This window comes from Bufo bufo, chromosome 1, assembly GCF_905171765.1.
Source record: "Bufo bufo chromosome 1, aBufBuf1.1, whole genome shotgun sequence".
NCBI lineage: Eukaryota > Metazoa > Chordata > Amphibia > Anura > Bufonidae > Bufo > Bufo bufo.
This window is the reverse complement of record NC_053389.1, coordinates 206396832-206413254: the sequence shown is the minus strand read 5'-3', so window position 1 is coordinate 206413254 and position 16423 is coordinate 206396832. Positions and strand designations below refer to the sequence as shown.

General features: G+C 41.1%; 1 protein-coding gene across 1 annotated transcript in view; it reads left to right on the top strand.

Moving 5' to 3' along the window:
* Positions 1 to 16423, top strand: part of FAM83E (family with sequence similarity 83 member E) — an 86267-nt gene that overhangs the window by 46523 nt on the left and 23321 nt on the right. Inside the window, exons 4-5 of the mRNA XM_040434603.1 lie at positions 5745 to 5869; positions 9790 to 10555. Of these exons, the coding sequence (XP_040290537.1) occupies positions 5745 to 5869; positions 9790 to 10555 (891 nt within the window). The remainder of the gene's footprint in view (positions 1 to 5744; positions 5870 to 9789; positions 10556 to 16423) is intronic.

Here is a 16423-nt window from a genome sequence, read left to right as displayed (position 1 = left end):
GGATTTTGATATAATGTTGTGGTGAAGGCTATTGAGTTGAGATGTTCCGAACCTTTCCCTCATGGTTTGCAAGTCTAATATGCTCCCATCTGAGTCTAAAAGGTCTGCTGGAACTAAATTGCCATTACGTATTTGTGTTGGTAAGGTTGTATAGCCTTCGCCAACTGTGATAAGGCAGTCACTAAGGTTTAGTAAGTGGGAGGGAAGTTTTGAACAGACGTCTCTCAGGGACTTTGATTTCCAGGTGGATAATGTGGCATGGACTAGGATGTTGTCTTTATTTATAGTGGGAGTAGTTTGTGGGTCTGTAAAGACTAGACCTCTTAATGGGTATCTGGTTATTTATTTTTCCAGTGTGATCCAAATTTTGTGTTTCGGGTGTCTCACCCAATTAATAATCCTACTAAGGTGGACCGCTGTGATATATCTGGCTAAAGAAGGAAGGCCTATTCCTCCTTTGGTTATAGGTAGTTGAAGAATTTTATGGGAGATCCTTGGTTTTATATTGCCCCAGATGTATAGGATAGGATAAAACCAATCTAAATAAGTAAAAAACAATATAAGGATTAGCCAATAACAGTGAAACTGCCAACCATTCCACAAAGTACATGTCTCCTGTGTGAGAATGTGTGAGAACAAAGGATTTTTTATAGGTCAGAAAAAGAGACCTAAAAACAAAGTGGTGTAACATATTAGAAATCAAAACTTTTTCGTACCTATTATGTATGGCACAGGTGGTGTTATGTATTATTTATACTAACAACTAGTAATCTAGAGAGTAACAGTATTACAAGAAAGGTGGGCCCCACCAGGTGGCCCAAGGGGATGATCTAGATGTGCAGCAGGAGTATCCAACCTACAACTTATGCAAATTTGAATAAGACAATTTGTTAAGTTGGGCTGTGGTAGTAGGGGAGATAGGGAGAAAGGTGAATGGGAAGGGGTGGGAGGAGGAAGAGGATGGGGGAAGGGGAAGGAAGGATCTCGTGCTGCAGATCAAGATCATTAAGACCTCATGTCCATCCCTAGTGCGAGTGAGGGAGGAGAAGGTCTAGTTTTCATAGTATAGGGGCTCAATACCGGAAAAAAACGCTTCCGTTTTATCCTAATGCATTCTGAATGGAAAGCAATCTGTTCAGTATGCATCAGGATGTCTTCTGTTCTTTCCCTTTTACGGTATTTAGCCAGAGAAAATACGGCAGCATATTCCGGAACACTTGCCGGAATGCTGGATCTGGCATTAATTTCCATTGAAATGCATTAATTCCGGATCCGGCACCATGTGTTCAAGAAATTGCCGCATTGACGGATCTGGTTTTCCAGTCTGTGCATGCGCAGACCATAAAAAATGTGGGGAAAAAAATACCGGATCCGTTTTTACGGATGACACCGGAGAGATGGATCCAGTATTTCAATGCATTTGTCAGACGGATCCGCATCCGGAAACAAATAATCTTCGTTTACATGCAGATTTCCGGATCCGGCAGGCAGTTCTGGCAACGGAACTGCCTGACGGATTCTTCTAACGCTAGTGTTAAAGTACCCTTACTGATTATAATTTCTGCCAGCTGCTTTGTACCTCTGTAATAATCAATGTCTCCAGTCAATGTATATGGCAGAAGTTGCTAAGACAGTCTACTCCAGGGGTAGAATTCTAGGGATTCACTGTGGGAATGTCAATACCACCTTGAAGTGGTTTTAGGGTGAAGAACACACAATCCCATAAACTCTGCACCCTGCTTTATGCCTACATTAAACCTGTAAGTCAACTAGTGGTCCATACCGATTTCTGCAGACATTGTGGCACACTGTTTGTGTTGGAGTCTTCTACTCTTCTATGGATTGATATAAATCTGTAAAAACTGGAAATGGAAGACCATTGACAAGTACAGTGTTATCAGCTACATGTTGGAATATGATGCCCAGTTGCTATTCTTTACATCCTTGGATTTTTGCTGATCCGGAGTGTGATTTTACAAATATAAAGAGATCTCCAAACATTTGGTAGTAGAAAGTCTAGAGCTCCTGGTAATCAAAATTCATGGTATTCCCAAAATACATAGCCTGATCCTTTGACAGAACATCCAACAACAAAAAATCGCTGTTTGAGAGAGCCTTGGAACGTCTGCCATGTATAGCAAAGAATGCTATATTTTTATTTATTACTACATTTATTCAAAGTACAAAATCATCCACAATACATATCACCCATGAGGAATACTAAAGCTCTTTAAACTGTATCATTGATTGCACCAGCATTAGGAGTAATAAGTACCACCAAAACCTTGCAGAAATATCTTAAACATTGCTTTGAGAAAGCCTTTACTTATTTTAGGTCCTGTTAAATCAGTTTTGGCTCAAATGAGTACTTTTACCCCTTTAAAGGGGTATTCCAGCACATTAAAATGCTGCCCCATGGTCTGCAAATGGTTAAAAAATAAACCATCTTATACCTACCCGAGCAGCATTCCTAGCTATTTTTTGTTATGTCGGCAGCAGGAAGTAAAAAATGGCAGTCACGGGGGATCGGCAAGTTGAGTATTAGTATTTTTTTTAACCATTTGCAGGCCATGGGCAGCATTTTTAATGTGCTGGAATACCTGTTTAATTATGTTTCTGGTAAGCCATGCATATGTATACAAGCATAGGCTTGCTGCATAAATCAGCTGTACATTAGGGTCAACCTATTGACCAATGTCTCTGTTGCAGGATTCATGGCTCTTCATGGTAAGGCTGGGTTCACATCAGTCTTCAGCCTTTCCGTTCTCCTGCTCCATTATAGGAGCAGGAGAATGGAAAGGATCGGTTTGACACATAACTGAGCCGCACGGAGCCTACAGACCCCATAGACTATACTGGGGTCAGTTAGGTTTCCGCTCAGGGGAAGATTTTTGAAGCGGAGACAAAAGTTGTGCACGCAGGACTTTTGTCTCCACTTCTAAAATCTTCCTCTGGGGTCTGTAGGCTCCGTTCAGCTCAGTTATGTGCCAAATCCGTCCTTTCGCTTCTCCTCCGCCTATAACGGAGCAGGAGAATGGAAAGTCTGATGTGAACTCAATAATAGCAATTTCACTTTCTCCTTAGGCAGCAAAGGCTTCTTATACAAATACACAAGCACCTGTTTGCATAATGTTCTTACTCTGAAATGCTGTATTTGTATAAATAGGAGTTTTTGCAATGATGAGCATTCATTGGTAGGATGACTTGGAAAGATTTTTAGCTGTTCTTAAGCTGGGCATACATTTTAGATGTATATTTTAGCTATTAATCCCGACCTCCATACTCATGCACACAGGTCAATCAAGCATGCAGCTGCGCTCAATAGGCAGATGGAAAAAATTCCCTGTCAGACACCCTTGCCTTATCTCTCTGGAGACAAAATAATTGAGATATTAAAAGCCAACATACTGGAGCTTTCTCTCCCCAGACATCTGTCAGGGTAGAGTTGGCACACCCTCATATGCACATTGAATTTAATGGTCATCCAGTCCCACTGAAATCAGAGATTCTGTCCAATATTCTTCTAATGTGTATGGCCACCTTAAATTGTTTATTTCCATCTCGGTTTAGCGGCCTGCAGGGGAGGCATGAGGTTAAGAAGATCGTAGAGTTGGCTGTGGCATGGATGGTGGTAATAGTACTCATGGTAGCAATCCTTGTCTCTGAGCCAGTATACAGTGAATGTACTTTCTGGTTGGGGGCCTCCTGCTCGGTGGCAGTTGGGTGCTGGGTGTTGCTGGGTGTCACCTACTTACCTGTCCGGCTTCCAGTGCTGCGATCTGGGGCTGTGGTGCGGCAATGCCCTGTGAGAGGTGCTGCCGTGCCTTGCCCCCCATGACGTGCTGCCTAGCCACGCCCCCTGGTGATTTGAGCACGTCGATAGCTACGAATGCTCGCTCTGTTCCCCCCCCGCAGTGAATACACACTGAGGGAAATTAGTTGTTATAAGGGTTAGGTGTGCTTAGTTATGATGCAGGCTGCGTGAGTGCTCAGCCTGCCCATGTTTGGGCAACTGATGTTCTGGTTCAGTAGGGCACCAGGTCCCTGGACCTATCAGGTTTTGATCTATGGACTTGGTGCACTATTTAAATCCCCTGCTAGCAATACATTCTTGCCAGATAGGTTTTACTCCCTAGCTGTGCTCCCGGTTCTGTTCTGTGTGCTTTTGGATTGCTATATTATTATTGACCTCGGCTTGCCTTTGACCACTCTATCTGTCTCGTGATTTGGTACTGTGTCTCCCATCTGGTTCTGACTTTGGCTTGATTATTCTGACTACCCTCTGTTTTCTGATGTGATACTGCATTGTCTGCCTGGTTGCATCCCATTCCTGTATGACTCCGTCTCTATGTTGTTTTGTCTCTGTGTGTGTGTCTGTCTTGCACTTAGTAGAGTAGTGTCCGTAAACCAGTTGTGGACTTGAAGCTTAGGGCTTGCATTGCAAGTAGGCAAGGAAAGTGGGCTGGGTTCCAGTTAGGGATCACAGTCTTTGTGTTCTTGCCTACTGTGCCAACACTGGGTTTTTGGGTGCAAGGCAGGGCTGTCTGGACATGGCTCTATGCAATGTTATGGTAGCATAGGTGAGGATTCAGTGCAATAATGAGGCCAGTTTTAGGTGAAAACAAGTCAACTGCATTTTACTGAAAAAACTCAACACATGGTACACACGGGTACTTGCAAAAGTAGGCATAGTTTTACCAGGTTTCATAGACAGTTTTCCAAAGGCTGCATATTGGAAAGTATATGCAATGAGATAGTTCTCTCAGAGTCGATTTCCAGTTAATCTGAGCAATCTTCCCAATCTGGCCAAGGGGGGCAATTTCTCTCATTCTCTCTATTTTCAAGTTCAATTAGTATTTCTGCAATACTCAACTGTGGGGTGTAGTCCTTTAACAGACAGCTCCTCTGTTTCCTTAGTATAGTAGAGGAACTTGAAGCTTCTAAACTCCACCAAATCCAGTGAAGTGCATAGACAATATACATGCATTACCTTGATTGACTTTTTGTCCATGCACTGTTCCTTGAAATGGCCACTAACCCTTCTGTTAGGTTCAATGCTTCTCACCCCAAGAGGCCTGCAATTGTTCAGCTCTCATAAGACTGCTGGGTCTCAGTCTGCTGCTTCCCCTTACCACCCCACACCACACTCTTTACAACTTCCAGCCCACACCCATCAACAGTCTCTAAGGCGCCAGAACATGTAACTCCTTCTCCCTATATATAGCCTTTGAGATACAAAGTGCATATTAAAGACACATTAACCCTCTTTGGCAATGAACCACCAGGTCACTGCATCAACTTTTTTTTTGGCTGAGATTGGAATGACCCTTTTAAGTAGCAGCCAGGTTTGGTTGGAGTTAGGAAACGGCAGAGCAGGCAGTACTACACTGTTACCGTAGGTCCTAAAAAAAGGTGCAAAATATACATGTCAGGTTTTTTTTTATCTCTCACAAAGCCCAAGTACATTTTACATGTTTAAAGACTCTGTACAGAATTCTCAACTTTTTTTGTCTAATTGGTTCCAGACTTTCCTTAGATTTTGCCATATACACTAGGTCTTCTTATACAGAGCTTATGGTGACTATCACTGTAAGGAGACAGTTCAGAACCCTTTTAGTGTAACAAATATGCTAAAGTAGGTGACATTGGAAAGAGAGCAAGTGCTATTTTATAGCATTATACAGTATGTACCTGACATGATATTCTTCCTGCTTTTACTGTAAAAGTTTTTTTTATTTTGACAGAATATTCGTGTAAGGGTCATTTCTGGATGCACATTTAGTAGTCGAAAATTAAAGCAAGTAACAGGAGTGCTGAAAGAGAAATTTCTGCTGGTGGATTGCAATACTGTAATTACTGGAACATATAGGTAAGAAAAAAAAAAAAAAAAACTTGATCCACAATGGTCAGTCCTTTTTTCTCCCCACGGCATCTGCCATTGGTGAGAATTAAAGGGGTTAAGCCATAATTGATGTAAAAAATGAAATCAGACATCATATAGTACATGACAATTCCCTTCTAACAAAGCTAAAACCAGTTCTGCACCACACATTGGTCGAGAGATTTTCACATTCATTGCTCCAATTGCTTTGATGGATTATCTTCAGCCTGGCAGCTCAGGGGGTGTATCTTTTCTTCTGTAGCTATATCCCTATAACTTGGGTTGAGTGAATCGAAGTATCCAAAGTGGACTTTGATCCGAATTTCAGGAAAAATTTGATTTGCCGCAAAGCTGAATTCCCCATGCTTTGTGGTAATGAATCAATTTTCCCTGAAATGGCGTTGAAAAAAACCATACTCACCTCAACCATTTGAGTGCAAAGAGGTTGCCACGGCTATCTTGAGCGAAGATCCTGCGCAAAAGTTCGTAGGTCATGACGTATGAGGTCACCACTTCGGCCAGTGATCATGATCATCATGCACCGCGCAAAATTTTACACGGTGTCTTCAATCAAGATGGCCGTGGCGGCCTTTTCGTGCTCAAATGGACGAGGTGGGTATTATTTTTTTTTCTACCGGATCAATCCCTGAAAGCCCTCACTAATATTCTCAGAAGATGAATGCGGCATCTGAGGAAATCAATGACGGGGAAGAAGGGGGGCAGCGAATTTGCCATTCCCTCTCATTGCGCACGTTGCTTACAAAGAAATGTGCTTTGTTACAAAGTAATTTGTCACAAATCGGATTTCTTTGTGAAATTTGTCGAAGCAGCTCAATCAAATTTTTCTAAACTTCGCTCAACGCTACCTGTAACTGCCGTAACAGAACATATAACTGATGGCAGTTGAAGTTTTAAACTGAGCATCTTCGACCGGCTCTGTGACACGAACAAAAGATACATTTTACTGAATAACTCAGTAGCTATACAAAATTTTTAATTAAATACAATTATAAAAGTATTCTGTGCTGGTTTGAAAAATGTAGAATATGTTTCGTGACACAACCCCTTTAAGATACCCATGCATCTTCAATAGCGATCAAACACTCGTTCGGCTAAAAGCTAAATTATCTCTCCTGACTCCCCCATGCTTATACACATTTGGATTCGCTAAGCTTTTTTGTGTCTTCAATGTGGAAAGAGAAGAACGTTGCTGCTAGATTCTTTAGTCTCCTGGGAGACCAAAGGATGAGGTGCTGATATTTATGGACCCTGATCCTTCTTTCCTCTAATATCATACACATTAGATTGTCAACTGATCTTGCCAAAAACTGCGGGTTGTCTGGCAATAGTCTAGTGTATATTAAGGGGAGGGGGTCCTTCCTGATAGTTTCTTGCCTAATTGGTGTGCGTAAATGTGCCTTTACTCCCAGGCAAAAATACAGATAACTATTTACTCACCAATTCTAATTTATATTGGTTAGTGCATGTGTGTAAATGTAGCCTTTGTGAGTCAGCTACATGTACTACAGGGTAACAAAGATCTCTGTTATATTTGTTATTAATAGGAATTTTAATGGCCAGTTTAGATACGTCAATACAGTCCATTTATTTCAAAGTGAATGAAACAATTATTAACGAAAAATCAGTATAACTATCATCTATCTTTGTTAGAAAATGATTGTGTACACATAAAAGCCATCACTACATTTAAAAGTCTTTATTTTCCAATACATTTGAACTTATGGAAAATACAAATGTGATAGCACTCTACATCCAGCATTCTGCCCTGCCTCCATGCTGGATGAGGTATTGGTGTACATTTTGGCCAAAGCGTAATAAGCCACTCACCACGTCAAGGTCGCCTCTATTGAGTGGTCCCTAACACTAGTTCCTACCTGTTTATGGGCCATGACAGCCACACAAAGTCCAGGGAATGCAGGTCAGCGTGTACGCCAAGCACACTCTGCTTTTAACCCCGTCCGGTGCCATTACAGCTTTCATCGGATCCAGGGATGCAAGTACCAACATGCACGCTGAGCCCACCATATACTTCTCCTGGAGCCAAATGGCTACTGGTAGGTTCTACATAAGCAGACTCAGTTTTATACTGACTTTAAAACCAGCCTCCAGGACAGATTGACTGGTCAGGTGTGCATGACTCCAAGGAGATCGCCACGCCTCCAATATATACTACAAAGAAAAAATGTGGGGGATTGAGTCAGCACAACCTGTATGTAGGTGCACATCACTATGGCGAAATACATATACAAACGGAAAATACAAATGTATTTTCCGTTTGTATATGTATTTTGCCATAGTGATGTGCACCTACATACAGGTTGTGCTGACTCAAACCCCCACATTTGAACTTATGTCGGCAAAAGATTATTGTACTAATGGAAATGTCCATCACTTTCTTGTAAACCTCTTTAACACCACCAATTGATTAATTCCCAGTTACCGCTTCCTGTAACTCCTAGTGCTGAAACTGAGCATGCTCGACCAGCAATCTGAAAGTGAACTACGATTATAACCCTAGACAGTAAACTAAAAATGTCTCATTTTGGGCCAGAACATGGAAAGTGATTTTGTGGAAAAGTACTGTAAAGATTTCATCAGCATATATTCAGGATTTTCAATAGAGATAAGTGAAGTTTTGAAAAATTTGATTCAGCAACTTTACTAAAGTTAGCCAAGAAATTTGATGAATTAATTTGTCGTGTCGCTATAAATCCAGCATACCCAGGCAATTCTGCCTTATGGTATGGCCACATAGAGAAGCCATGCTGCACCTTTAATGCACCTTTAAACTGGGGCTGGAGCTGGTATGGTATTTGGCTGGTTAGGTTGGGGGACAATATGCATATTATTGTTGTTCTTGCCTGCAATCTCCTGTAGGTTATTTGACAGTAAACACTAAATATTAATCAGCTTTGGCATACCTACTTCTCCAACCCCAATGCTCTCCTGCCCTACAGGTAGGAGCCCTTCTTCTGCCATCTGCTTTTCCTCTTTTTCCACATCTAATATCAATGAGAATATGTAATCAGGAACATCCAGCTCCTCCTACCTCTGCCTCTTGCTGACTTTTCTAGGACATGGAGACTTTTAAGGATGATTTAGAAGAAGTAAAGCCAGCAAAAGATGAGGATGGTCATTATTAAGGCCTGCCACCCCTAAGGGGTGCAAATTAGATGGTATTGGTTGGCACACTGGCACTGGAATAATAAAGGTTTTCATCTTATTGGTATTGAATTACATTTCTTAGTTTACAGCTGATGTAAATAATACAGGAATAAATAATACGGGAATAAATAAATAATTGACAGAAAATAAGTCGCCTGCAGTCTCCCTCTCCAATATTCTTGTATTATCATTTTGAGCAACAGTGTCCCTAGCACATGAGCGCTTGCTACGTCTATTCTGATGTTCAGCTCACAGGACAATGGCAGAGACCGCACGGGATGACGGTTTTATAGGGCTGTGACATCACAGGGGATGGCTATCTGCAGATTGGCTAGCTGCACGACATTATGGGTGATCTCTGCTTCCCGGGCTTCTTACCTTTACTTTGCAACACATACAACCACCATTTTAGGAAAATCTGATTCATTACCACGAAGCCCGAGGAAATTCGGATTCATTGCAGATAGAAATTCTCCTAAACTTCGGATCGAATTTCACTTTGAATGCTTCACTTCGCTCAATACTTTCAAAAGGAGTCACGTTATGAACACTAGATTACCCCCATTAGCATGAATGAAATCTCTACCTTGACTGGCTGAAATCACATGTACAATGGGGTCTAATGTTGAATGTTGTACCATATTCCCCCCAAAGCACTGTTTATTGTGTAAATTATTTCAGACATCTTTACTTATCTTTAATATATAATATTTCCCTTTCAGTTTCACATGGAGTGATTCAAGACTAAACAGAAACTTGATCACACTTTTAACTGGAGAAATAACCGATTCGTTTGATAATGAGTTTCGTACACTATTTGCAGCTTCTCAACCACTTCAGAAATATGATTTTGTCAAGGATCCCAACAAAGATTCTCAAAATAGAGTTATAATACCGTCGCCTACACCAGCACTGCCTAAAGATACTGAAAACGTAAATTCCACTGCGCAGGCTGTGCCAGTTGTGCCAGAACCCTACACAAATGGATTTTACTCACCTCAAAGATTTACCACCCATGGAGCTTTGCAGCCAACAGATGTCATTTCATCCCCTTACCTAATCCCAATGGGTGGACTGCAGTTGTCGAAAAGTATTAATAACATAGCAGCGCGGCGGACAGTTGTACCAGCTATAGTAAAGAGTAATGGTATGGATGCTGGATTTAACAGGACTTCAGGTGTACCTCAAGATTCTTCAGCCGCAGCTAAAAGTGCAGTAAATGTGCCTGATTACTCCATTCGCCACCGCCTTGCTGCCTGTCACAATTTTGAAGGACCTGCCATGAACTTTCGTAATGCTCAGGAGTCTCACAGTGCTTTGAGTGATATTTTAAAGAATGTTCAGCGGAATAGGTTATCCGTGGCTAAGACAACAGGGGGAAGGCCGAGCAAGTCTCTTTGGGATCTTAGTCAGCTGTCTCAATTGTCAGGCTGCAGTGGAGAACCTAGTTTGAGGCAAAACCCCTTAGAACTTGGGGAGGACACAAAGGTAAGTGTGTTGTATTTCACTTGGAATAAAATTTGATTTTTATGTATTTGCAGACGTTACGTCTTTATAGGTTTTTGGAGAGTGATGAAACAGGACAAAGCAAATGTTTATTTATTCTGCTATCTACGTACATAAGTTTGGTTTGAGACTGAAAAAAATGGCTGCTAAATTTAATACCTTGTGTCACTTTGTTCACCTGATCATGCAGTGATGAAATCCAATACTTGATGGTTCCCACTCAGACAAAAGAATTCTTGTTTGAGAATAAACAATTGAGAATCTCTATAGAAATAGCTAAATATAACAAACATGGTTGCGGGGTTAGATATCAAGATATCTGCCCGTTTCTGGATAGCTTGAAAAGATAACATTCTTAAGAACTTGGCAGAGCATATATTTTAACCCCAAACTTTTACCATGGGTAATTTAAGTAACTATGGGAGGTACAACTTTAAGAATGCCTGCGAGAAGATATAAAGAAACACAGGTTCTTTGTAACATATTAATATTTAAAGGGGTTCTCCAGTTCTATATTGAAATATTTTATTTCTTCCCAGAGTGCCCAAAACACTGTGTTTGCCCCATATATTTGTTTTTCATATTATCAGCATAACTGCATCTGGGCAACCCTGATGGGTTTTCTGTTGAACATTTCCACCTAAACACAACATGGAGAGGAGAGGTGTAGGGGACATGACTAGTGTTGATCGAACTTGCGATTTGCAAGTTCGGCATTCAGGTTTGGGTTGTCTAAAAATTCTGTAATGGATTCTGTTACCACAGACCTTAATGGAATTCTATGATGGCATGCACCACGGAAGCCTATAAGAGGCATTCCATATTGCATTCTGTCATAATAGAAGTCTATGGCCAGCAAATCGCAAGTTCGCTCAACACTAGACATGACTACTGTAGAAGAAACGGTGTGGCAGGTGGAGCACAGCTTTCATTTCTTTTAATGCTCTTGAAAAATGAAAGCTGTCCTGTGATTGGTTGCTACTGGCAACAAATAATTTTTCTTTTAGTCAGTTTTATTACATTTGCCCAATTATATAAATCCAAATACCCCTTTTTATGTGCATACAAAACTGCCACTGTATAAGCCAAGCACCAGTGAGATACTTAAAGGGAACCTGTCATCAATTTTATGCTGACCTCACTGAGGGCAGCATAAATTAGTGACAGAAATGCTATTCATGAGCCAAAAGTAAGTGGTTGCCGAGAACCAGCATCATAATTATTGCAGCCCAGGCCTTGAAAAGAGTCAAATCTACCTGAGAAGAGTCATGGTTATACATAATCTCAGGTGGACCAGTCAGAGCCCTGCAGAGAAAAAAATACTCAAATCCAGGTGTGCAAACCTTGTGGCATAATACCCAAGAAGACTGGAGGCTGTAATTGCTAAAAGGGTCTGAAGATTTTCCAAATGCACTGTACATACATGTTACATAAAATAAGTAAAGAATAAATAAATTAATGAAAGATGCCAATAGTAGGTTTTATGGACATTTTAAGCATGCTATAGCATAATGTCCTGGTAGAAGGCACACTATAGTGTAAATATCCTGGTAAGCTGCAAGCTATAATGTGAATGCCCTCACAGACTTCACACTATAGTGTAATGCCCCTGTACACTGCATGTAATAGTGTAATGTCTTGGTAGACTGCACACTATAGTGTAATGCCCTGGTAGACTGCACACTGTAGTTTAATCCCCTGGTAGACTGCACACACTATAGTATAATGTCCTGGTAGACTGCACACTATAGTGTAATGCCCTGGTATACTGAACACTATAGTGTAATGCCCTGGTAGACTGCACACTATAGTGTATTGCCTGGTAGACTGCACACTATACTGTAATGCCTGGTAGACTGCGCACTATAGTGTAATGCCCTGGTAGACTGCACACTATAGTGTAATGCCCTGGTAGACTGCACACTATAGTGTAATGCCTGGTAGACTGCACACTATACTGTAATGCCTGGTAGACTGCGCACTATAGTGTAATGTCTGGTAGACTGCGCACTATAGTGTAATGTCTGGTAGACTGCACACTATAGTGTAATGCCTGGTAGACTGCACACTATAGTGTAATGTCCTAGTAGACTGCACACTATAGTATAACGTCCTGGTAGACTGCACACTATAGTGTAATGTCCTAGTAGACTGCACACTATAGTATAACGTCCTGGTAGACTGCACACTGTAGTGTAATGCCCTGGTAGACTGCACACTGTAGTGTAATGCCCTGGTAGACTGCACACTATAGAGTAATATCTTGGAAGACTGCACACACTATAGTATAATGTCCTTGTAGACTGCACACTATAGTGTAATGCCTGGTAGACTGAACACACTATAGTGTAATCCCCTGGTAGACTGCACACTATAGTGTAATCCCCTGGAAGACTGCACACCATAGTGTAATGTCCTAGTAGACTGCACACTGTAGTTTAATCCCCTGGTAGACTGCACACACTATAGTATAATGTCCTGGTAGACTGAACACTATAGTGTAATGCCCTGGTAGACTGCACACTATAGTGTAATGCCTGGTAGACTGCACACTATAGTGTAATGCCTGGTAGACTGCACACTATACTGTAATGCCTGGTAGACTGCGCACTATAGTGTAATGCCTGGTAGACTGCACACTATAGTGCAATGCCCTGGTAGACTGCACACTATAGTGTAATGTCCTGGTAGACTGAACACTATAGTGTAATGCCTGGTAGACTGCACACTATAGTGTAATGCCTAGTAGACTGCACACTATTGTGTAATGCCTGGTAGACTGAACACTATAGTGTAATGTCCTAGTAGACTGCACACTGTAGTGTAATGCCTGGTAGACTGCACACTGTAGTGTAATGCCCTGGTAGACTGAACACTATAGTGTAATGCCCTGGTAGACTGAACACTATAGTGTAATTCCCTGGTAGACTGCACACTCTTTAGTATAATGCCCTGGTTGACTGCACACTATTGTGTAATGTCTGGTAGACTGCACACACTGTAGTATAATGCCCTGGTAGACTGCACGCTATAGTGTAATGCCTGGTAGACTGCACACTCTATAGTGTAATGCCCTGGTAGACTGCACACTATAGTGTAATGTCCCGGTAGACTGCACACTATAGTGTAACGTCCTGGTAGACTGCACACTATAGTGTAACGTCCTGGTAGACTGCACACTATAGTGTAATGCCTGGTAGACTGCACACTATAGTGTAATGCCTGGTAGACTGCACACTATAGTGTAATGCCTGGTAGACTGCACACTATAGTGTATTGCCTGGTAGACTGCACACTATACTGTAATGCCTGGTAGACTGCACACTATAGTGTAATGCCCTGGTAGACTGCACACTATAGTGTAATGCCCTGGTAGACTGCGCACTATAGTGTAATGCCCTTGTAGACTGCACACTATAGTGTAATGCCTGGTAGACTGCACACTATAGTGTAACATCCTGGTAGACTGCACACTGTAGTGTAACGTCCTGGTAGACTGCACACTATAGTGTAACGTCCTGGTAGACTGCACACTATAGTGTAACATCCTGGTAGACTGCACACTATAGTGTAACGTCCTGGTAGACTGCACACTATAGTGTAACATCCTGGTAGACTGCACACTATAGTGTAATGTCCTGGTAGACTGCACACTATAATTGCACCATAGTTTCTCGGTGTAAAAAATTTGAATTTGTACAATAATTTAATTTTATTTTTTGATGTTACATCTACTTCAAACACTGTACAAAGAAACAATGTATAGCGGTTGCAATGATAGCTAATATGTCCCTCCCCCTGATAATGGAGCTCACTACCATCTTAAGCAAGGGTAGACTTCTTCCTTTATATTGCCTGGAATGAGAGTTGAGAAATAAATGATTCTCCCACTTCATATAGAAATGATTCGATGGTAGCAGGGCTACCAACCAGTCAGAAAGTCATAGACAGACCATGAAAATAAGCAACTTGTTTCTTGTCCGTGACTAAAAAAATAGAATTTGAATAGAATACAATTTGTAATTTTTTTTATAGAGAATATATCTCCTTCAGCAAGTTATTTTGGTGATTATCAATTTTTTACAGTTCCCAGTTCAAACTAGTAATAAGATCTTCAGTATCTTGAGCCGTAGACCAGTTTTACTTATACTGCTTCTCATTCACTATGGTTTTACAATTTGCCTGTAAAAAATGTTGTCTGTGAAGTTGTCCAGAAAAAAATATATTAAATTTCAGGTTGGCAACCGTGGATGGTAGATGAGTTGCTAGTTTGCTTTCTGTAATTCCATATCACCCAGTGAGAAGTGAACATTCTTCCACCCATTAAGCATACAACCTGTAAAGTCAGTCATAGGCCTTACATACGCCTCACCGACTGCTGACACCAATCACAAGATGTAAGACACAATAAAAAGTAGAATATAGTAGTTGAATTTCCCATTACTAAGAAATTAAGAAGTTAAAGGGGGTTCTCCATGGCTTTACCTAAATGCTGTGTTTCAGCTGGGGTGGATTAGGAACTCAAAGTGGCCCTGGAAAAAAGGTAAAAGTGGCCCCATGTTGTAGATGGAGCCACATTAGCAGAAGGCTTGGCCAAGTCAACTAGGCAAGGTCAGCAAACTGTTAGGCCAGCTACAAATACAACCTTGTATATTATTGGTTAGAAGACTTTCATGCTAAATTCTTACACAGATCCCATATTAGGATGAGAGGAGATCGCCATTTATTTTTCCGTTCTTCTGATCAATCAAAACATAATGAAAACAACTAAATGGATCCTATAAAAATAAAACAGATCCTGAGCATCAGTTATGCACATTTGGCATCTGTTTGAGCCATTTATGCCTGAGAGACGTTATTTTAGGGGGGAAAAAAAGTACTGCATCAGAAGAATGGAAAAATAAACGGTAATGTCAACTCAGTCTTAGGGATCACAGACATGACCGTTGGGCGTTTTGCGGTTCGCCGTGTGCATTCCGCAATTTGCAGAATGGATCACCTGGCCCCTAATTGAATAGTCCTATCCTTATCCGTAGTGCAGACAAAGATGGGACATGGTCTATTCTTTTTGCGGAATGGCCATGTGGACAAACGGACATAGAATGCACATGGAGTCATTTGTGTTTTTTGCAGCCTCATTGATGTAAATGGGACCGCGTACGGGCTGGAAAAAAAAAGGGACACGGAACAAAAATATGTTTGTGTGCATGAGCCCTTTAGATGTTACTTGACTGTATTTTTATATGTAACATATTTTGATTTTGTATTTTTTTAATTCTTTTTTTTATTGTTTATGTTTTTACTAGGGATAATCCTGCAGCATGGGGGGGGGGGGGGTTTATCAAAACTGGTGCAAAAGAAAACTGGCTTAGTTGCCCATGGATTTCTGAAAAATAAAAGGATCTGATTGGCTGCTTTGGGCAACTAAGTCAGCTTTCCTTTGCACCTGTTTTGATAAATCTCACCCTATATATCTATTACTAGGGGTAATCCTGCAGTGTATATGTATTAGGCCTCATGCACATGACCATATCTGTTTTGCCACCTGACCAAACCGTGAATCCAGATACTGTTCTTTTGAAATTCGCATGTTTTTTATTGGCAGGACAGACATACATGTACATGTCCATACACACACATACACTGCAGGACTACCCAGATAGATGGATAGATAGATGGATAGATAGATACTGCAGTTCACATCTATTACAAGGTGTAGTCCAGGGGTGTGTGGAGATATACACTGAACAAAAATATAAACGGAACACTTTCGGTTTTGCTCCCATTTTGTATGAGCTGAACTCAAAGATCTGAAACATTTTCTACATACACAAAAGACCCATTACTCTG